The sequence below is a fragment of the Ochlerotatus camptorhynchus genome, unplaced genomic scaffold (genome assembly GCF_037179485.1).
Source record: "Ochlerotatus camptorhynchus isolate MF236.1 unplaced genomic scaffold, CSIRO-AGI_Acam_v1.1 ptg000418l, whole genome shotgun sequence".
Lineage (NCBI taxonomy): Eukaryota > Metazoa > Arthropoda > Insecta > Diptera > Culicidae > Ochlerotatus > Ochlerotatus camptorhynchus.
In genome coordinates this window covers 561,714-584,531 of record NW_027040904.1, presented here as the reverse complement: position 1 = coordinate 584,531, position 22,818 = coordinate 561,714, and the positions used below count along the sequence as shown (strand labels likewise).

At 39.5% G+C, this 22,818-nt stretch overlaps 2 protein-coding genes across 2 annotated transcripts; one reads left to right on the top strand and one right to left on the bottom strand.

The window, feature by feature from the left end:
- Nucleotides 1-6,470: 6,470 nt before the first annotated feature.
- On the bottom strand, nt 6,471-8,693 carry Hs2st (Heparan sulfate 2-O-sulfotransferase). Its single transcript, XM_065233830.1, has 3 exons — nt 8,283-8,693; nt 7,525-8,215; nt 6,471-7,461 (listed from the first exon to the last, which is right to left on the bottom strand). Exons 1-3 carry the CDS (start codon nt 8,407-8,409, stop codon nt 7,197-7,199), a joined length of 1,083 nt encoding a protein of 360 aa, XP_065089902.1. The 5' UTR covers nt 8,410-8,693; the 3' UTR covers nt 6,471-7,196.
- Nucleotides 8,694-13,492: 4,799 nt separating this feature from the next.
- fs(2)ltoPP43 (female sterile (2) ltoPP43) lies at nt 13,493-20,029 on the top strand. Its single transcript, XM_065233829.1, has 3 exons — nt 13,493-13,946; nt 14,008-14,423; nt 19,498-20,029. The coding sequence occupies exons 1-3, from the start codon at nt 13,764-13,766 to the stop codon at nt 20,027-20,029; spliced, it is 1,131 nt and encodes a 376-aa protein (XP_065089901.1). The 5' UTR covers nt 13,493-13,763.
- The last annotated feature ends 2,789 nt before the right edge of the window (nt 20,030-22,818 follow it).

Below are 22,818 nucleotides of genomic sequence, written 5' to 3'. Positions count from 1 at the left end.
TTTTACATGTTAGATATAAGAAGAAGTAAGTGCTTGGCACATAAAACCTGTCAAATTCGCTTGCAGATAGTCACAATCTGCGATTTTACGACTCACGAGCGCTCACTCTGAGTAAACGCTCACGAATCATAAAATCGAATTCACAGGTTTTAATTAGTCAAACACTTGTCTTTCAATCTCTCCTTGTATCTAACAAGTACAATTTTTTATTATAACATAGAATGAATTTAAAATTCAGGAAAACATTTTTTATAGCAAGTGAGTGGAAGCAATCCTGCTCGTAGAATGAATAATTTTTTATCAAATAGGGGAATTTACGTATTCTCGTCAATCTTAGCAGTGTCCACACTTCTATTAGCATTTTCTCAGCGTCACGCACATATATGACGTGTCTGTTGGTTTACATTCATCTGCTGCTTGCTTCTCTATCCATTTTAATCGACAGAATTCTTCAAAACTGTTTGAAAGCGTTTTTACAACGCTCCAAACTTTTCAGGTGAGTGTGACTATTGTCAGCAGCCTCGTTTTCTTCGGCAACCTTCCCATTAGAACTGCGTGTTAACCAGCTGTTCTATTATCGGCAACTTGAAATCAACCCCATTTTAGAGTACGTATGCTTCATTTGAATAAAAATCTGCCATAACAGGACTGCTCAGACGTACACATACAATCAGATTGAAGCTGAAAGACTAAAGAATCGTTTGGATGCATTCAGGGAAGTGTGTTGATGGGAAAACATAGTGAAATTAACGTTTAAATTTTGGTTGCCGAAAACAGTCAATGGGTGCCGAAGCCGACATTTACCCTATAATAAAATGTCACTCATATTTGAGTGACGTTTACTTATATATGAGAGACATTTACTCATATTTGAGTAAACATTTACTAGTTCTATGAGTGACTTACGTATTTGCTAATTAGCGTAAGGTTTTATGCAGGCTTGCTTCCACTCATTTGCTATAAAAAAATGATTTTCTGAATTTTGGAATTTTGGAATCATTAGATGTTATAATGATATTTTGTACTTGTTAGATCCAAGAAGAGGTTGAAAGGCAAGTGTTTGACACATAAAACTTGTCAAATTCGCTTTCAGATAGTCACAATTAGCGATTTAACGACTCGCGAGCGCTCACTCTGGGCTACAAAATGGTGAGTGACAATCTGGAAGGAGCGATATACCTAGCTCCGGTCCTCACAAGTTCCTACCTCACGCCTCCACGTGTCATATGATCACAAAAGACTGCTAGCTGAAACATGGACACAGCTGGTTGGCGTAGCCTGGGCAATGTTGTCAATCCGACAATAGCAGAGTGAGGAGGTGCGACGCGAACACTGGCGCGGTAACCATAGCACGGTGATAGAGGAAATGCTTCACCAACCCGAGCGTCTGTTCACCATGGAGGTGCGGCTCAAACAGCGTCTGACTGGCATCCAGCGGCTGAATAAGAAATGCTCTTCCCCGGAAGTTACACCTAAGATGGCAGCCCCATCACAGCGGATAGGAGACCTTAGGCCAACCACCTACTGTCTCTGAAACCTGTACAATTGTTACAGAAACCAACAGAGAAAGACATCGAACTGATATAACGGCAACGACTTTTAGCGCAAAACAACGGACACGAATTGTATCATGGAATGTATTGACGTTAGCCCAGCAGGGTAAACTGGCACAACTCGCCAACGAGGCGCGACGCATGAAGCTAGAAATCCTGGGACTGAGTGAAGTTCGTTGGCCAAACTTTGGAGAACACAAACTGCCGTCGGGACAGGTACTACTATACTCTGGTATTCGAGGTGAAAACGCTCCCCCCCGCCATCGTGGAGTTGGTCTCCTACTTAGCGTCCAGGCAAGTGCTGCGCTCATCAAGTGGGAGCCTTTTAATGAGAGGATAATCGTTGCCAGATTTAGAACACGGGTTCGTAACCTTACCATAATCCAATGTTATGCGCCAACCGATGCTGCCGAGCTACAGGACAAGGAGAATTTTTACAGTCAACTGAATGCCGTCGTGGATAAGGTTCTAAAGGGTGACATCACTGGCAACTTCAATGCGAAGATCGGCTCCGACAATACGGACTATGAGCGTGTCATGGGATGCCATGGTCTCGGCGAAATGAGCGAGAACGGTGAGCTGTTTGCAGAATTTTGTGGCAATAACGACATGGTGATCGGGGGCTCGCTCTTCCCCCATCGGCCAGTGCACAAAGTCACGTGGGTTTCCCGTGATGGACATACCGAAAATCAGATCGACCACATCTGCATCAGCCGAAAATGGAGACGGAGCCTTCTTGATGTTCGGAATAAACGCAGCGCCGACATGGCGTCTGACCATCACCTTCTAATCGGTGAAATCCGCCTACGCATGGTGCGAATCCAGCGACGGGAGGAGGAGGGTCCAAGGGTCGATCGCATATCAGCAGAGATGCTCAAAGCTGACCCCATGCTATCCGCACAAATGTTGCATCAACTATTCTGTAATATCTGGGACACCGCGACTTTTCCGGCCGACTGGATGCAGGGCATCTTAGTGAAGGTCCCAAAGAAGGGGGATCTGACTGTGTGCGACAATTGGCGAGGCATCATGTTACTGTGTATTGTTCTCAAAGTTCTGTGCAAAGTTATCCTGAATCGGATACAGGAGAAGATCGACGCGACTCTCCAACGGCAGCAGGCAGGATTCCGTGCCGGAAGATCTTGTGTGGACCATATTGTCACGCTCCGCATCATCCTGGAGCAGGTCAATGAATTCCAAGAGTCCCTTTATTTGGTATTCATTACCAAGAAAAAGCTTGGGACCGTCTCAATCACGAGAATCTGTGGGGCGCCCTGAGACGCAAGGGAGTCCCGGATAAAATCGTCAACCTCATCGAAGCGCAGTATGAGCCTTTCACGTGCAGAGTTCTGCATAACGGAGCCTTGTCCGACCCTATCCGGGTAGTCGCTGGTGTGAGACAAGGATGTATACTATCACCGCTACTGTTTCTCATCGTAATCGACGAGATCATGGTAGGTGCAATTGACCGTGTACCGAAGCGTGGGTTGCTTTGGCAGCCTATCACCATGGAGCATCTCAACGACTTCGATTTGGCTGATGATGTTGCTCTACTAGCACAACGGCGCTCTGATATGCAGAGTAAGCTCAATGACCTAGCCGAACGCTCCTCTGCGGCGGGTCTCACCATCAACGTCAACAAGACCAAATCGTTGGATATCAACACGGGCAACCCTTCCAAATTTACGGTAGCGGGACAAGCAGTGGAGAAGGTCGAAAGTTTCCAATATCTTGGCAGCCAAATAGCGTCGGACGGCGGGACCAAGAGCGACATAGGTGCACGAATCAAGAAGACTAGGGCTGCCTTTGCGAGTTTACGAAACGTCCCAGATAAGTCAACGCACCAAAATCCGAATTTTCAACTCGAACGTGAAATCTGTGTTGTTATACGCCAGCGAGACGTGGTGTGTATCAGCGGAGAACACTCAAAAGCTGCAGGTCTTCATCAACCGATACCTGTGGTATATAATTCTGTCATCAGAAGCCGATAGCAACATAAATTCGAGAGCGAAAGTGGAGGTGGGTCGGCCACACACTTCGACGGGGCGGAAACGAAATCTGCAAGCAAGCGGTGGATTGGAATCCGGCAGGACATCGTAGCAGAGGCAGACCCAGGGGCTCATGGCGGCGGAGCCTCAATAAGGAAATTAAGCAAGTCGATAGGAATCTGACCTGGGCCCAGGTCAAGGCAAAAGCGAGCAGCCGCCCAGGATGGAAGTCTTTCACGTTGGCCCTTTGCACCACTGGTGGTGCACAGGACCCTTAAGTAAGTAAGTAAGAGCGCTCACTCTGAAAGCCCACGCACATTAGATCCGGATCGGACGCGTTGCGGCAAAGTGACAGCTAAATCTATTGTCTAACTGTCAAATTTACGTCAACGCAACGCAAACGGATCTAATGTGGGTGGCCCTTGAGTGAACGCTCACGAATCATGAATTCGCTGATTGTGACACTCTGAAAGCGAAATTGACAGGTTTCATGTCTCAAACACATACTTTACAACCTCTTCTTTTAACTTACAAGCACATAACATCATAATAACATCTAATGATTTTATAATTCCGAAAAATCATTTTTATAGCAAGTGAATGGAAGCAAGTCTGATTGAAATACATTAATTACTTTAAGTACTTTCGCTTGGATTTTAAATATGACGCACTATTTCTCAGTCTTGCGTGCCCCTCGGCTACAAAACCGTTTCTTGTCGTGTTTACCGTATTAGATGCTAGATTATAGCTTCTTTTATAAAACTATATGTTGAAAATAGCTGGAAGTGTCTATACATGGTCGTGGGGATGCAAAGAGTAAATCTACAAATAGAATCTGTCAATTTTACTTAGGAACTTGACTTGACTATCACTTGAAACTTCGTTATATTTGCGGTCGTGAGATGATCTATTTGGCTTTTATTTTTATTCTAAAAGCATCGTGATATACACACTTAATCTAGCTCGGTAAAATCTCCAACAACCGATTACCTCGGCATTTACTTTTGACGATATGTATGTATGTATGTAAGGTAGCCACCATCCCTTCGAAGATCTTGTCTTGTATGCAGCTCCACTTAATAGCAAGATCAATTTGAGCTACCGATCTGAATTCACAATATCGCTGTATGAAGGGCCAAAAACGGTGGGGTGGACCCGTAAGCAGAGGCACTTACGCGAAATCCACGGGAATTTAAGAATCTCCTTCCAACGATACGATCCAACAAATCGAATAACGCAATTCGCAATACTTATTAAGCTTCCTACAGGATGGTTTGTTAAGAAGGGCGCGTCAATCTCCATGAAACTGTTGGAGTAGAATTCACACCATCACAATCGAATCGGTAGGATAAAGAAAATGATAGTGTTAATTCCCTCCTAGACTCCGGTTGTCATACCACTCCAATCGTCCAGTTCCAGGTCAAATGATACCCTGATGCTCCCTCCCAACCCAGTATTTATTTATATATATAGTAAACATATGTAATGGAGAAATGAAATATATCAGAACATTAAAATACGTAATAATGAAAATACATTTATATGGATAAAAAAGCTGGTATTCCGCAATGAAAATAATAATTATTTTACAAACAATATGATGCAGCTCTATGCCTCCTCAGCTCCCAATAAGGAAGATGTAATCCTGAAATTTCCAGGTTATATTATACAAATAAATATTTTTAGCTAGAATGATACTTGATATTTTTGTGTTGTGTTATGTTGTGGGAGAGCTTGGGATTAAACCCATGATATTCTGCTCATTAAGCAAAACCGATCCCTCTAAGGTTATCGAGCATCTCAAAACCAAAACACTCCACGGCAAAACATGATTAAGCCCTCACCTGGTATGTAATGAACAACAGAAATACGCGATAATTCATATAATTTCAGCATATGATGCAATATTACAACTGTTGATAAAACGAACGGATCCCATCTTATTTAAGACCTGGATGACCTGAAATGTGTGTTACCGGGTTAATACTTATTTAAATGTAATATAATATTGAAAATGCGTTATAATTCGGCATTTACTTTTGACGATATATCTGCAAAATATCTGTTTGTTAACTGTGTGTGTATTATCTGGCTCAAACGGAAAGAAAAAACTGGCTCTTTCTTCCTCATCAGTTCTTACGCGAGAAGTGAAAGTGACGTCAAGAATGTATGAATAATTGGCGTTGACGGTGACTCTGTAGCTCTTTACTCTTATGGTAAAATCCATAAGCAAACGTCAGACTGTGTGTGAAACATGGCGGACTTTGTACTATTCTTTCACTCCACCGAGAAATCCCGTAAGAAACTGTCAATCTTTTCTAGAAGAGACGATTTTTCGACGGCACCGTCAACGCCAATAAGGAGTGAAAAAAAATCATTCCGAATCGTGCTCTCTTGCCGTGCGGATCTATTTGCTTTTTGCTTAAGTAAGTGTTACCAACCGGTCAGCACTCGTGTTTATTTCAGTTACCATGGGACGTAATTTGTGATTGGCCCCGGTCCCTTTCAAATTGTCTTATTATTTATGAACGGCCCTTATATTTGAAATGACGTAATGGTGTAATATTGTCACTGTGGAGCTTTTAGTTTCAGGTCTCGACAGGTAGGATCCCTTATGAGCCCTTGTGGCACGTCAAGCCGGCCATGTCAGCGCATGGAAGAAAAAAACAGTTCAATATTTTCATTTTCAGATAAATTACATGCCTATTCATCAGACTTCCTCCATGGGCCTTATTACGGGTGTCACTACACGGTGATAAGGAAGTGATACTCGGAATAAGAGCCGTGATTGCCGAACAAATCAAATGGGAATCACTTCACCGTGACGACAAGTGACAAGTTTTCACCGTGAAATGACATCCGTAATAAGCCCCCATATGTAAATAATTCATGCGTTCTTTTGTTCCACTTCAGTGACTAGTTCCTGTCATACGATAATATAAAAGTGTGTTTATTATTGAATTTGTATCCTTTCATTATTGTATGTGTTGACTTTTTTTTATCAGATTTCACTAGATTCAATCTCAAAATTAGTGACGCTCTACTAAAATTAGGTAATTCCGCAGATTAACATATCAAACGATTAAAACGCCGTGGAATGAACTTAAGTCATTAGGAAAGCTACTTACATGAGGTAAACTGAAGGTACTAATTACAGAAAACACCAAACGTTCTTCGCATTTGCTGTTTGCCCATTCTAATCCTACAGTCAAATCGTCCTATTATTCTATCATGAACATACTCGTTTTTCATCGGTTCCCCAGAACTAAACAAACTACACACTTAGATTTTTGCCGAGATGGACACCACCGAGCAGCCCGGTATTATGTTTAGCTGGATCTCAGTTAAAAACTTGCCGAGATTCAGCTAACAAACGATAATTTTGCCGACATCTCAGCTAACAAACGAAAACAGTTTTTCACTGAGATTCAGTAAAATAAAATGCCGAGCTACTCGGTGGTGCCCATCTCGGCAAAAAAATCTAAGTGTGTACACTCCTTTACTAAGAAAATTTACAACTAATCAACAGCACTAGTTTTCTAAAGACTCACGTTTCAATATCCTTCATTTTTCTCTCTCTCTCTCCTACAGCACTCCTGACTGAGATTACAGACTTACGTCCCTTGCCCCGACGACGTACTGGCCACACCCGAGGCTAGTTGCGCCCAGCAGCCATTTGATTTGGTTTGATTTTTTCGAAGAAAAAGTCTTGCATCGTGCTCTTACCTGGTGTGCGAAGTTTCTTCTGAACGAAGTGAAACTGCTCCAGCGCAAACTCGTACAGTTCGTTTTCCATCTGCCAGACGGTTGACTTCTGGATTTGGTTGATGGTTGCCGGCAGTGGATCCACTTTGGATTTGGTCTTTCGCAGGTGAGACTTGTTCGACTTTCGGAAGTGCTCGGTTGCTCCCTTGAAGAATCTTTGAAGAGAAAATTTGCTCAATGCTACCCTTACCTATATAGAAAAAAAACACCTCTCATACCTGGGAAGTGCCAGTTCAAGCAGTTCTACAAACTCGTCCATTTCCTCGGTGACTCCCACGAGAAAGTACTCGTTGACCAAATTTCTCTTTGCCTCCTCCAAAGCCCACGTGCTGCCCGATTTCCAGCACTCTGCTGCATGGCCACAAAAGAACGGTATCTGAAGCCACATGTTCGTGGGATCACAATCCGGCTTCTGGCGAGCGACGCACTCATCGAACGTCATTGTATCGCCGGCACGGTGACGCACCAGGTGAGGCCTATAATCGTCTCCATAGCGCAGGAAATAGTAATAAGAAACCAACCGATCCAACGGCTTACGGATCAAATTCAAGTACAACGGTCTAGCGGCCGGAACGCCTAGTTTCGCAAAGTTTAAGTAAGCTAGATGACCATGGTAGAAGGCCGGTTTCATTGCTTCCCACGCGGTCACATTTCTCACGAATCGTATCTGGTTCGGGAGGGACATTACGTGCATGTTAGCCGTGATGTTAATATGCAGCACATGGAATGCATTTTTCCGGCAGAGATCATAGGTTAAATTTACGAAACTTGTGCTCCCAGTTTTCGGAACACGGTTGTATATCACGACCAGCTGTTCATCAAAGTTTATTGTCTTGAGGGAAGGATCTTCCTGGTTGATCATCGTCTGCCAGTGACGTACACTGTTCGATAGCAATCGATCCGGATTACCTGCCCAAATATTGAATCCCGTATTAATTTCCAAACATGACATTCGAATTAATAGCATTTTCCAAACCTGAATCGTACTGCACGACCATCTTCTCCTCGGGGGCATAGGTGGACGCAAACCAGTGGAAAAGCACGATGAACACCAACCCGGCAGCGATCAGTATTAGGAGGAAAAAGTACTTTGTTGTTATCATTGCCGTCGCCCACCGCCGGCCGCACCTTCTTTTAGCTATTCTGCTGCGAGATTACGCGTGATCCTTTTTTTTTTTGCTCCTGGACGATGCGTTTACTTTTGATACCAAAATCTGATGATGGTTTACTTTTGCTGCGGACGGCGATCCACATTCATCGATCACATTTTTCGGTGCAAAGCACTGATAGCGCGAGAAGTGAACCGTGATAATTTGCAAAGCGATAGACGGATGGTTTCTGCCAATAAAACTCAATTTGATTTCGAAGCACTTTTCTGGACTTTTTTTTTTGTGATTGTGATGTTTTTGATTTGTTTACTTTCACTCGGAAGATGACAGCAAAGTTCAGAAGCGTTGCCAGTTATGCTGCTATGCGAATAAAAACTGGTATAAACACAGTGTGTATCGCCTCACTCAGACAAAAATCTAAACTAATAAAATTCTCACTACTAATACGACTAATACCAACAATCAATACGAAACTAACGATTTTAAATTGGCTCACTACTTGACTACCCGCATAAATGCAAACCATTACTTTACCTTACCAAAAATGGTTAAAAATGGTTTATAATCCCTGCTAAATTTTAACTGAAATGGTTATGGAACTTTACATGACCGTTTGTGTGATAAAGTTTTAACCTTATGTATTATGGTTTTTTGGAAGTGAACCTTACAAATAATGGGTTGTTAAGAATCATTACCATTTCAAATTCTTGTTTTTTTCATACATTTTTGGGAAAGGAATTATATTGGAACTTTTTTATTTATGATTTGAGAACTTTAATGGTAATAGTACGTTCAGACTACAGAGTTATAACATGTTATAGCGCTATCTTGATGGTGGTTTCTGTGTTGCAATTATTTGACAACCGTTATAACATGTTATAACTCTCCAGTCTGTACAGCGTTTAATAGTTATGGTAGTCGGTAAGGTTCATAGCTGGTTTTGTGACATCCATCAACTTTATGTGGAATATATCGCGAATTGGTTGCCTGTAAATTACTGATTACCAATTCGCGATATATTCCACGTAAGGTTGACCGATAATACTATACCATTAATGGACCTTACTGGCTACCATAACCATTACCATTAAAGTTCTCAAACCATAAGTAAAAAGGTTTTAATATAGTCCTCTCTCCGAAAATGTATGAAGAAAACAACTATTTTGAATGGTAATGGTTCTTAACAACCCATTATTTGTAAGGTTCACTTCCAAAGAACCATAATACATAAGGTTAAAACTTTATCACACAAGCGTTCATGTAAAGTTCCATGACCATTTCAGTTAAAGTTTAGCAGGGATTATAAAACATTTTTAACCATTTTCGGTAATGTCAACCCTAATAAAAAATAACCACCCTAATAAAAATTGTATGGTTAATTTGCTTAACGACGTGTTCTGGGTATCATCCAAACCATTTGTGGAATAGTTCAATGGTTTGGGTTATCGTTCGTTTATGGTTATTTTTTATTAGGGCATACACGAACGATAACCCAAATAATAGAACTATTCCACAAATGGTTTGGATGATACCCGGAACACGTCGTTAAGCAAAATAACCATAATAATTTTATTGGGGAAGTTATGGTTCGCTTTTATGCGGGTAGCCTACCCGACCAACCATTTCGTTAATTTTCTTTGATTTTCTATACATCGATCTTCAAAGCCATTCATAAGAAAAATCGATAGCGATTGTCACCATTTCATGAATAATTGTAAAGATGCTAAAAGTCTAATCGTGAATCGTTTATAAACATCTTTCTCAAAATATTGCTACCAATCGTTACCAATAATATCGATTGTGTTGCCAGATCAAAATATCGATTTCTGTTGTAAAATCAAAATATCGATACACAACTGCTGATTTTATTTGTGATTTTTTATCTGCATGATTTCTAGTTTCGATCCCATGCCATCTGGGGTGTACTGATTTCGTTGTTGGTTGCTAATCCTCGGGTCCACGGCTGCTGTTGATGAGCTTATCAACGACAGGCAAACACACTATAGTATGTGGTGTATTGAAATTTCTGTACATCTTTTCATACATGAATTCAATATTTATTTGTCATAACCATCAACCAGTCAGCCATGTAGGTGTAATAGAGTTCAAAAAGGTGTAAATTTTCCTCATTGGGTTCCAAATGCCGAGAATCCCACCACGCATGCTATCACGGGTTATTAAATATATAGACGTAAACTTGAAGAACTACAATGGTAAACATTTGCTGCATCGCGGCCATCGGTCTTCTCGTTCATTTACCGGCAGATTGCTTCTTCCGATGAAATGCCGAATATGTCCTGGAATATGTCAATAAATAATATAAACATTGCCATCTGTCCTCCTGGATGTCCTCCAAAAATTCGACAGAATCTAAAAGATAACGAAAATAAAACAGCGAGAATAGAATGTCATTTTTTCTCAAGATACGCTTATAAACGGATAAACTTACATTCGATGACACTCGGATCATCATCAGCTTCGTTTGAAATGGACGACCCTGTAGACGACTCAAGCTGAATATAACTCTTGCTTGGGATCTTGTTCTCAATATCATCCGCCTCCAAAAGCACCTTCGGAGGAGATGAAATTTCTGGACTGACAGCATCAGAAGCACGCCGTTTGGAGAGTATGGACGCAACCAAATCCGAGCCACTAGGATGCTTCAGGGCAACATGCCGCGTAAAACTATATATAATCCAGTTCCAGTTACCAGCAGCATCAGCGGTTGCTGAGAGCTTAATATTTTTTCCGGCAAAAGTACACAACGGACAAGTAATTTCCGCTCGGTATTGTTCCATGGCAACGGTACACAGCAATCATCAAGTTTGACATGAAGTATTGGTGATCTAAGTGATATTTCCTACGAAACAGAAAATTAAAATTTTAATTCAAAGGTTACAACTACATTAGCTTGGATTTTAGAATGATCAGGACCAAGTGTCACATTACTGAAGTCGGTCAAAATACCTTTTTGGTACAAACTTGGTACAAGTAGTGCATTCTAAATTCACTAATTTAATTTTAATTTCACCCTTCTGTATACTTACGGATTGGTGAAATGGGCTTCAATCTTCATTCGGAGTTTTTCCTTGTGGCCATCAAATTCATCGTCTTGATCCTCGGCGGACCCAAGATGCATTCGCGCCCTGATTCGCACTTTTTTGCGTGCTTTCAAAAACGGCCTAATGCCATTTGTTCGCACAATATCCGCAAGATCCAGAATGCACAGGATCTCTCCCTCTATGAAACTAAACTCATGTGGTCGATCCGCGTATCTCCCATACAAACTTTCGAGAGATGGTCCACCAATGGCTGCTTTCTCTGCCACGTCCTGTGCCATCTCTCGCATATCTCTCTGAATGAGCAATATTTCTTCCCTGGTCAGCCTTGCTAATGACATGCTGACCAGGTTCGATAACTGCAGTATAGACTTGATGTGAAGACTTACGTTACCATACACTGCTTCGATTTTCATCCAGAAATAATCCAGGAAATTTGTTGTGTGTTTAATTTATTTTCAAAAAAGCTGAATAAAAGCCTACCTCATCCATTTCTAAAAAAATCAACACGAATGGACGGACGGGTTTTGTTCTGCTGGTGTCCTGGCTGGTGTAAAATAATTCAGTCTCAGGTTCACCTTGCTAGTTTTATAATTTTATTGTAAATAAACAGAAAAAAACAGTTCCGGAGTGATTTGAGATTTGGGCGTAATTGCATTTGTAAACAAACACGTCAATCGCCGATTTATCGTGAATAAAAGCTTTGAATAAAAGATTGGAATGACTTTTCCTATGACTTTGACAGATAATCGATTGTTCCAATTCTGACATATCGTCTCTTTATAAATTCAGGCTCTTTATAGAGTTCTCCAGATGCACAAAAATGTGCGTGAGACCGCGCGCTACCTTTTTAAGTAGTTGTGATATCGCGATACCTTTTTGTTTCTTCTTCTTCTTAGTTTTTACGTATGGATGTTGGATTTTAGTGTTCGTGAGATTGCGCTTGGAGATCTCTATTAAACAAGGTGGCAGAGTGAGTTACCCCTTGGTCTACACTCAAAAAATTTATCATATATCTAATGGATGAAAACCATGTGAATTTCACATAGCTTTCATGTGATCACATAGCTGAAAAATCCCACCACAAAATCATATGAATATTATGAAGCCGATGAAATTCATATGAAAAATCATATAAAATTAACGTCATCGCATAAATGTTATGTGAAATTCAGATGAATTCCATTAATTTTGTTTATGGATGAAAACCATTTGCGTTTCCAATGGAAGCTACATGAAAACTAGAAATACTCAGAGGGATAGATAGGCGGAGAAAATAAAAAATTCGGCAGCAGGGATTTGTTCCTAAATAATCTTGCAACCCTTGCTAGAAGCTAGCATTTCAAATGACTTTTATTTCTGATTCGATTTACGTGCAAAATAATAATTGATTGCATCGCAATTGATGAATCTACGCGAAACTGCACCAGTGCATGCAACACCTAGGTTTGAAATCCAAAACCACAAAAGTGATGATGTACTAAAAAATATTCCAAACGATTTGACAGCTAGCAAAACGTCATTATCATTTTCACATCATTTCCATCTGCTGGCCGACCGTAACGTAGATTCATCAATAATTTGCACATTTCTTGGTGCCATTCATTAACCAACGAAGATCAATTAATCAATTGAGTTAGAATATTGTTTTTGGTTCCAAAAACTAGTTGAATTTGAGAAGCACACAAAACATAAAGGTGATTGAATTTCTATTCGATTGCAATACTCTCAAATTTATTCTAGTAAGAATAAGAAATCCTCGGAAAAATCTAATTAGAATGTTCGATTGGCTCAGATTTTGACAGTTCATTTGGCTCAAAACATTCTCTCCGCCCATCTCTCCCTCTGAGTATTTCTAATGTAAACTATTTTCGGTGTATCTGAAAAGTGACGCGAGAATTATTCATAAATTAAAATTGTTTGGCAGCACTGGAAGGTACTAAAATTATAGTCGTCGTGATGCATGCAAAACGTCAAACAGCGGGATTATAAAAAATCAAACACTCCTCCACAGTTGACGCAAAGGGATTTCTATCAGCTTTGCTCTTAAAATTTAACGATTAGTCTCCATAATTTCGGTTCATTAAAATCACAAAATTGTCCATAGTTGGAATTATTTTGTTCGTTTCAATAGTATTCCTGAAGTATCTTCTGTAGAGCGCAAAATTTCGTTCACATTTGCAGTGTCTTGTAGTTTCCTTGTGTTCTAACCTCAAACGTTGATCAAAACAAAAAGGTTCCATTCCTGATTCGCTAAACCAGACAAGAAAAAAACACCTCAGAGCTAGAATGGCGGCCGTAATCCGTCTGAAGAGAAGGGTGGACGAAGATCCACTGGACGCATTTGTTCTGAACTGCAAACGGCAACGGACAGATCCCGGTCAACAGCAGGACCCGACAGATGATGCCAGTAGCTCGAACTCGACCGGTGAAACTTCCACAGTGTTGAAATTTGCAGGAACATTTCCAAAGGTTTGCCATTCTTACTTTTGTTCATTAACAGAATGTTGCTCAAATGAAATATGTTTTTTAGGCGGACAACATTCCCACACACCTTCAGCAGCGACTGTCGAAAGATGAAGCCAGGGAAGTAATCTCGCGAGTTCATCGACCGAAGATTGCCTCCCGAAACCGGGAAGCATCACGACAGAATGCCCAGAACAGCCGTTTCCGGATTGTGAACTGCACGCGATCTCTCAGCCAAGTTGAGGGAGTCGAAGGAACGACTATCGTGGATGTCGAGCGGGATATCATTGCAGCAGCAGCAGCAGCATCCGCGGCCATAGTAACAACAGCCTCCGCTGCAGTTAGCAGCGAGAATAGTTTGGATGAGAAGCGACCGGCGGAAGGACCGGAAGAACAGGGCTATGTGTATGATCTGTATGTCGTTGACGACACTCAACCGCAGGTGCACATCCCGTTCATACCGGACAATCTAGACGATATCAGGTTGGTTCTGGTTGAAGACTTGTACTATACGTTTTTCTCGTACATTTGAAGGTATTGAAGAATAGGGAGAAGGACAAAGGCCGGAGCGCGAACAACGGCTGAAGCCAAAATTTGACTGCTGAATTTAGATTTGTTTTGCGATTTAGGATTTAGTTTCATCTGATTCGGAATTATTTCTCTCTTTGTACATTAGCATACATTTTCATACCTAGTTGTTATACGTAGCTGTACCGTACGAGCATTCATTTGAGATGAATACCATACTCTTTTCCTGATAAATATAGAGAACAAATAATTCAATACTTTTCTTCGGTGTTGAAAAGTATTTGCTTAAAACTGAACAAAATGTGTATTTCATTTGATCAACTAGAGAAATTGAGAAAAATAAGTAAAGATCCACTGGAGGCAAGTATTGAATTATTTATTCTTTGTTTGGAAATTGATTCATGTCTGGTGTCGTGTCGTGACACTGCAGAATCTCTGTGGATGATAAAAAAAAATCGTGGTGAAAACGGGATTCGAACCTACGTCGATGGTGGATGATCTTTGATCAATCTTTGCCTAAGAATATTTTCGACAGTGAGAACAAAGCGTTCACTGGTGGTCATTATTCACCATCCAAATTGGAATTGAAGGGAACAGCTGAGCGTTCGGAGAATAGCAGACTGTGGAAAGATTTCGTAAATTTTCCTCATATTCGAAAAGTTTTTACTGCAAAATCTCAGAACATTTTACTCACTTTGAGCAAATCTACTGTTTATCAAAATTGAATCGAATTCAACTCAATTTTGAGTCGGTCTCATAGTTCGTGTACTTTATTCATCATGTTTGTGCAGTAGAATAATCGGTTGCTAGCACATTTAGTTTAAGATATCATTGATTAGCACCACTTTGAAATCAATCTTAAGCCATTGAATCATAAATCTGGACATTCATTTTTTTAATTCAATAAAACATCCACTTTGCAACAAAATAATAATCTCGATGAACATTTCAAATGGTCCTATCTGCTTTGATCGATTCTCTTCATCGACTTTCTCTTTTCATAACCATTGCTATGCAAACAAATTTCGCGCTAATTCTATCACAAAACGTCAAATACAACAGGGAAAGGTTTGCAGCTAAGCTATCGACGAAAGAGAAAGTCGATGAAGAGAATCGATCAATGCAGATAGGACCTTTTGAAATGTTTATCTAGTAATAATGTTAGATGAGCATGAACACTGTAGGATCATCCTAAACTTCACGTGGTATTTAGATCAAATTTGGTCTTAATAAGGCTGGAACAAATCATAAGTTGAACTCTAAAAAAATAAAATAAAGCCGGAACAAATCATAAATTTACTGTTGTCAGCTTCAAAGTTTTAGAAAATCGTGAGGGGGGTAATTTTGTGTTTTTTATGCAGTATGTACAACATTCCATGTGTTTAATTTTCCCTTCATAATGCTGTATAAAATACCCTGAAACATGCAGGTCCCTAAGAGTAAAGTTATAAATTTTCCCTAGGAGTTCTGGCCAGCATTATCTTCGAAAATATGACAACAAATCTATTAAATTTCAGGGTTTTCTTGGAACACTCTTTCAAGTTCCCATGGAATTTTTCTCGGAATACCATTGAAACTTTCTTAAGAATTGCATTGGAATTTATTTTCAACTATACTTAGAATTCCCTTAGAATCTCTTAGAATATTCCTTTGAAATTGTCTCCTGAAATTCTCCTAAAAAATTCTTTCCTCTCCAGAATTTGTTTTCCCTCGATTTTAAGAAAATTCACTTGATAATTCCTTCTAGGATTCCTTATAAATTCTCTTCAGTAGACCATTAACATCTTCTTAAAATTCGCCTGGAATTCTAATCACAATTCAATCTTTCTCCAGAATATTGAAATCACCGACAAACCGACATGAATGACCATCTGTCGCCGTGTTCGCGAAAAATGTGTATCCTAACCAGGGGCCTGGCTGGCGGCCATGTTTTTGATACTTTCATCTGCTCTTGTCGTTCTGCTTACAACACAATTTTGCGTCCCTTTCCTTCATGTATACGTCAAGCGGGTCGTATATAAATAAGGCCCGTGATCTTCCCTACTGTCAAACGTATAGGATTGATATGGGGTTGCCAGTCCCCTGATCCTAACCACGAACACGCATACAAAATGTATGAGTTGGTTCGTGTCTAATATATTCCGGACAAATTATTTTTATCTACACACAAAGAAAAATCGTTAGTAAAATTAAAAAAAGCATCGGTGAAATTAAAAGTTTGCGTTGGTTCTTTTTGGTAGAAAGCGGTTAGCTTTTAAATCGAAAGTTCGTCAACTGTCAGTTTAAAAGTTGCCCGCTCATGACTTTTAAAAGTTTAAACTTTTAAAATAAATTGTTCTACTGTCAAATTAAAAGCGTGGCATGGTTGAAATTAAAAGCGTATTACTCTTAATTCAAAACAAACTTTTGACATGAAAGTACGGTATACTTTAAATGACAATAATTGTTATTTTTAATGCAAATTAAATATTTTTATTTCAAAAGTAGTATATTCAATATAGTAACATCGTTTTAATTAAAAATTACAAATTCATTTATTTCTCTATTTTTTATTCACAATTTGATATTATTGTCTGGTTCCGCACTGCATATTCGTCGGATTGGGTAGGCAGTTTTTTTAGACAGCAGGCTGGTATGGATCGACATTTTTCACTTGAGATCCTTGTAGTACTGATTGAGGGCACTTCTCTCGGCGTCCGTCAGCTAAACCTGCTGCTGCTAGGGCCTTCTCTAACATCTTGCACCGCTGTAGGCTACGAAATGTCTCCGATAGACAGTGTATGATTGATGCTCGTGGCCTACTGGCGATTCGCCACTGCCTGAGGATGCCATTTTCCGCAAATTACTGGTCCAAGCGTGTTTCTCATCCTACAATTTCAAAAGCAATCAATAAATATTATTTGTTCCACGGAATAGAATTTCAAATTACCGGATTGATTCGCCCGGAAAAGGATCAACGTTGGCCGGATTCCCTCTCGGCTAAATTAATGATACCTGCGTATAAGCAATAATCAGTAATTCAATTATGCAAATTATCTGATTTCAAAAATTACTTACGGTTTAATAAAAAATTGCTCTCCCAAACTGCAATGTCAAGCAGCTGCAACTGAAATGAAAAAAATCTCTTTTTCGGCCGTATGGCACACTCCGCCAGTCCAGAAGTACATGGGTTCTAATTTGCAAGCAGTTACAGCGTTACAGACCAAATCTTCACACTTTCTAGTACAAGTTAAAAAAACTGAAGTTTATGTAGCTCCCGTTTTGCGCGTTTTTCTTTTTGTTTGCTCACGCTATCCTAAAACTACCCAAAAATGGGTAGAAATCAACACATGAAAAGTAATTTTGACAGTTAAACAATTTTCAATTTGAAAATCTGCGCTTTTAAAACTACAAGTTAAAATTAAAACAATCACTTTTGAATTAAAAACAACCTTGTTATATCAAACATTTTCGTAGTTAGAATAACGATTTTTTTGATACTTTTAAATTGAAAGGTTAATATTGTTACCGATACAGTTTTTGTTTTTTGTGTGTAGATAGCAAATTTCTATGGTTTTGACAGCTGGGATCGCTGCACCGCCGTTATGTATTCTCGATCAAGAGTTAAGTTTAAGTTTCATGGTGGTTTGTCGGTGTTGAAATCACCGACAAACCGACATGAAACTTAAGCTCAACTCTTGATCGAGAATCTATAACGGCGGATTCAAATGTGCTGTCAAAACCATATAAATTTATTATCTAGATAAAAATAATTTCCCAGGAATAGGTTAGACACGAACCAACTCACACATTTTGTATGCGTGTTCGTGGCTAGGATACACATTTTTATCGAACACGGCGGCAGATGTCAGTTTTGTGCTTTGATCAGAAATTTGATGGTACTTTGCATGGTCATTCATGTCGGTTTGTCGGTGTTGAAATGTCTAAGATTCAGTATCTGTCCAAACCTCAGCATCTTAAAAAATCTAAAATCATGTACCTAATTCTACAAATTGATGTATTCCTTATTCCAATTTGGGGAAAATTGGATTCTGTTTCTGTAACTTTGGAAATGTCCATAACCATGTGTTTAAGTTTAAAACAATATTTTGATGATATTCTGAGATTTAGAAAACATTTCAGATCCTGAAGTTGAAACCATTTTCTGAATTAAGAGATTTCTTATATTTGTTGCTGTATTGGAGTTTACCAAATCTTCAAATTTCTAAAGTTACCAATATTTTTGAAAATTTGAAAAATTGATTTGCCACTGAATTATTACATTTCAATAAAGTGGTTGAGAAGCATGAAATAGCACTTGCTAAAAAATAAATCCAAAATGGATGAAATGTACTTTTACGTTTTGGGTTATACATTCTTCTTTAATTGAACTCATTGAATAACGAGGAATTGAATGCTAACTTGAAATAAGTTTTATTATTTGCTTGAATTTATTTTTTGTTCCCTCGTCAAATTCGAATGTGATGTAACAAAAGTAAAAGTATTCATTTGTTCCGGCCAATTAAGTTTTAAATGTTTCCGGATGGTAATGACTCATCTACACTATCAAGAAAAACTTATAACAGCATGTGGAGTGAATTACATATATTGTTGATATTTCAACTGAAACTATACCACTCCAAAAATGCAAAACATCGTGTGATAAAAAGGCACGTTTCCGTTAAATCGTTTTGGGGTTCATACGCGTATGTTCATACATCATGTTTCTGAGAAATGAGCAACATAACGCATGCATAAATTATTTAATAATTCTACAAAATGAACAACAATTAAGCATCTAGTCAGCCGATTATTTAACGTCACTTCACCAAACCTCCCATTGAAAATGGATCTTTTCACTCAACACGAAAATCTAACATTTTTCGATTTCCTCGACAGGTATGAGCAATTTTATTTTAGCCAACTACCGTCCACTACTCTCCCACTATGCAGCAAGACACGAGCATCGGCAAAGTAGAGCAAAGTCTAAACTAACTTTTTCTATTTTCTTCTCCCTCCCGGTTCTTTCCTTCTCACCACCGTGTGTCAGTGTTGCCATTTACGATGATCCGCTGTTCTCGAGTCATCGCGGTTTGGGCGACCGGTCGGATTCGCTGGGTGAGGAATCGGAAGATTCCAACGATGAAAACAACTGGCGCAACGATTATCCCGACGAGGACGAAGACGTATTTGGTGATTGCCAAAGCGTAGGAGAGGATGACATGCGACGGGCCGTAGAAGAGCTCGATCTGGAAGGCGATCGTGAGTTGTCGTCCGATGGGGAAAATGAGGACGGGACCCGCGAGGATGGCAACAGCGGATTTGCCTACCCCGTGAACGATGACGGTGATGATGATGATGAATACCGCGATGCCGATGACGCCGGTTTGAATTCGAACGATGTGGACCGATTTGGGACGGCTTACGCGAGATACAAGGCCAGGATTATGAAGCAGCTGGAGAAGAAGCAACGGGGAAGCGACTCGGAAGAGTACGATTCGGAACTCGGAAGCAGCGATGAATTTAAGTCATCTTCGGCTAGTGGCAGCGAAAGTGAGAAGAATTTTGATTTGTATGATTAATTAGTGTGTTTGATTGAACAATAGTTACAGTAAGAAATATATAATATTACATCTCCAATCTACCACTGTACGACTAAATATCTTTAAATGATGACTACCATTGGTAGACCATCGTTCGCCTTCGATGTTAGTGAATCGTAGGACGATGGTTCGAATCCAAAAGTTCACCCTTGTTACAAAAGCGGGGTGAGTGTTTGTTGTAACCTTGTGACTAATTTTCCTGTTTGAATGCGCATCCCATTGCGTTCTGAACTTAAGAAGCTCCAAGGTAGATTAATTCAACCACAATTCCATTCGTAACTGACACGCTAACAAGCATATTCAATTACGATTCCGACAGTGGAAGACATTTTTTTTCCTTCCTTACTATCCTATCCGCTTTGTGTTCGAAATTTGCTGCGGGTAACGAACGACTGTTCGAGATGGTGTTCAGTGGTTTGCGACGCTAGCCTTGTGTAGTGAGAACATGAGTTGGTAAGCGTCGCATCGTGGGTTCGAATTTTACTCTTCGAATATATGTTCCTAAGAGTGAAAAATAGATCCTTGCTATTAAGTGTTCAATTTTAATCAATTTAATGATTCTAGTTGGTCAAAGGCAAGGTACAGTAAAGTCATATTCCACGCGGACTGATGTGCGTTCTTCAATTCAGCTCCGTACTTACCAAAAAGACAAAATCACTCGACGACATTTTTTGCTATAGGAAATCAGGACTCAGGAAGTTTTTGATTTTATAGGATCAATTTCAAGTAGCCCGGCGTATGAAATTACTCTAGCGGGGCGAGTCGCCTTTCGTCCGGATCCCGGAGCGCCATTTGGTCGCCCGGCGGATGAAATAACTCTAGCGGGGCGAGTCGCCTTTCATCCGCATCCCGGACAAAGGGCGAACGATCAGTCTTCAAGTCGCTCAATGTCAAATGACGTCACTTTTTCGCCAGCAATTCGTGTGGGATGACGTTTCACATTCATTTAGTGATGGCCGATTTTCATTCGAATAATCGATTAGTCGATTAACGAACCGAAAAGTAAAATATTTGTATTCGGTTATATCAACAATCAATACGAAACTAATGATTTTAAATTGGCTCACCACTTGACTAGCCTTTTGGTCCCAAGCAAACGATTAACGTACCCTATTCTAGTCGAAATTCTAGTACTACGCAATGTTTGTTTTGATTCACTACCCGAAAAAAAATAACAACAAAAATACATTAAAAAACAATGTAACAATAAGACGAAAATTATTGTCTTAACAATGATTTATATTGTTACGTCTACAATAAATTTACCTTGATTTATGTTGTACAAAACAATAAATTTCATGGTAAATGGAAAATTTACAATAAAAAAGGGGGGTTGTTAAGTATCTTAACAATGAAATTTTCGTGATTTTCCCATATAATTTTTTTTCAATAACATTATATATTATTGTTATTTTACTGTTGGTTGGCGAATTTATTGATTAAAAAAAATAACAGTGTACTTTAGAGTGTATGTGTTGGCTTGACAGATCTACTTTATCGACTTTAAAAATAAATCAAAAAATAAAACATTGCCCCGGGAAGGGAAGGGGGTGATATGTCTGTTACGGGTGGTCCTTTTTTTTACTGGTTATGGATCGAGATTCGATCCGGAACTTGTGAGAAATGCAGGCCAACTCCTCTGCGCTCGATATCCCTAGGTCACGTCTCCTTGGTGGTTGAGCGTCGTTGATAAGTTAATGCATTCGACTGGAGAGAATCGCCCATGAAATATGCTTCCACCTGAGAGTTCCTTCCTGACATCTTCAAGTGGTGGAATTTTTTATTATTATTGTATGATTATTGACTGCACGGAAAAGGTCTCCATTAAGCTTTAGAGAGGGTCTACTATAAGATATGAGCGGAGGCGGACTGCCTGGTTTTGAGCCAAACGAACTGTCAAAGCCAGAGCCATACGAGCAGCGCCTATCTTAATTACATTGGCAGTGTTGCTGACCCTCTCATAGTCTGCATGCTTCAATCAGATTTATTTTTATTGTTCGTGAAGTAACCCACAATGAAAATACACCAATATTTAATGTTACAACATTAAACATTAAACATTATTGTTCATGATCGAATCATGTTAACAATAAAATAAATGAAAAATACGATAAAAATCATTGTAACAATATTTTATTATGTACATTCATTGTACAGCTAGGTAGCAGTTTTGCCGTTTTCGGAAAAGTACAACATTATTACAATCATTTTTATTGTCGACAATAAATATTAATGTTAGAGCATTGTTTCCACTGAAAATTTCACTGTAATTTTTTTTTCGGGTATGAAAGTTTGACAGATAAAATGAGGGGTTATTGGTTTTTCCTATGTTTCGAGGGGTGAATCATTAGCTTGGGACCGAAGAGAGTACCAGAGCTGAGCCAAAAAGTTGAGCACGTTATTTCGGGACCTTCTAGTCTTAGAGTTACCTCTATGGTTATATCATGCCGATATAAGCATTAACTTCTCCAGAGGATCATCACCGATCGTTTGAAACATGTGCTGCACTCTCATTGGTGGAAAAATGCCAACACAGCGAACAAAAAATAATCGATTAGTTGTCAATCGAGTAATTAAAAAATGGAACATCTCTGATTTTGGTGTTATTGTTTTGATAAAAAAGTGCGCAAAATTACATCTCTACCGAGGGGGCAGCAAAATCACAAAATTACCTTGCATACGGGAGGTATTCATTGGATGAAAGGGACCATGAAAGTGGACACTAAAATAGAAAGTTCAAGCTGAACATTGCATTAGGTCCTAAGTAA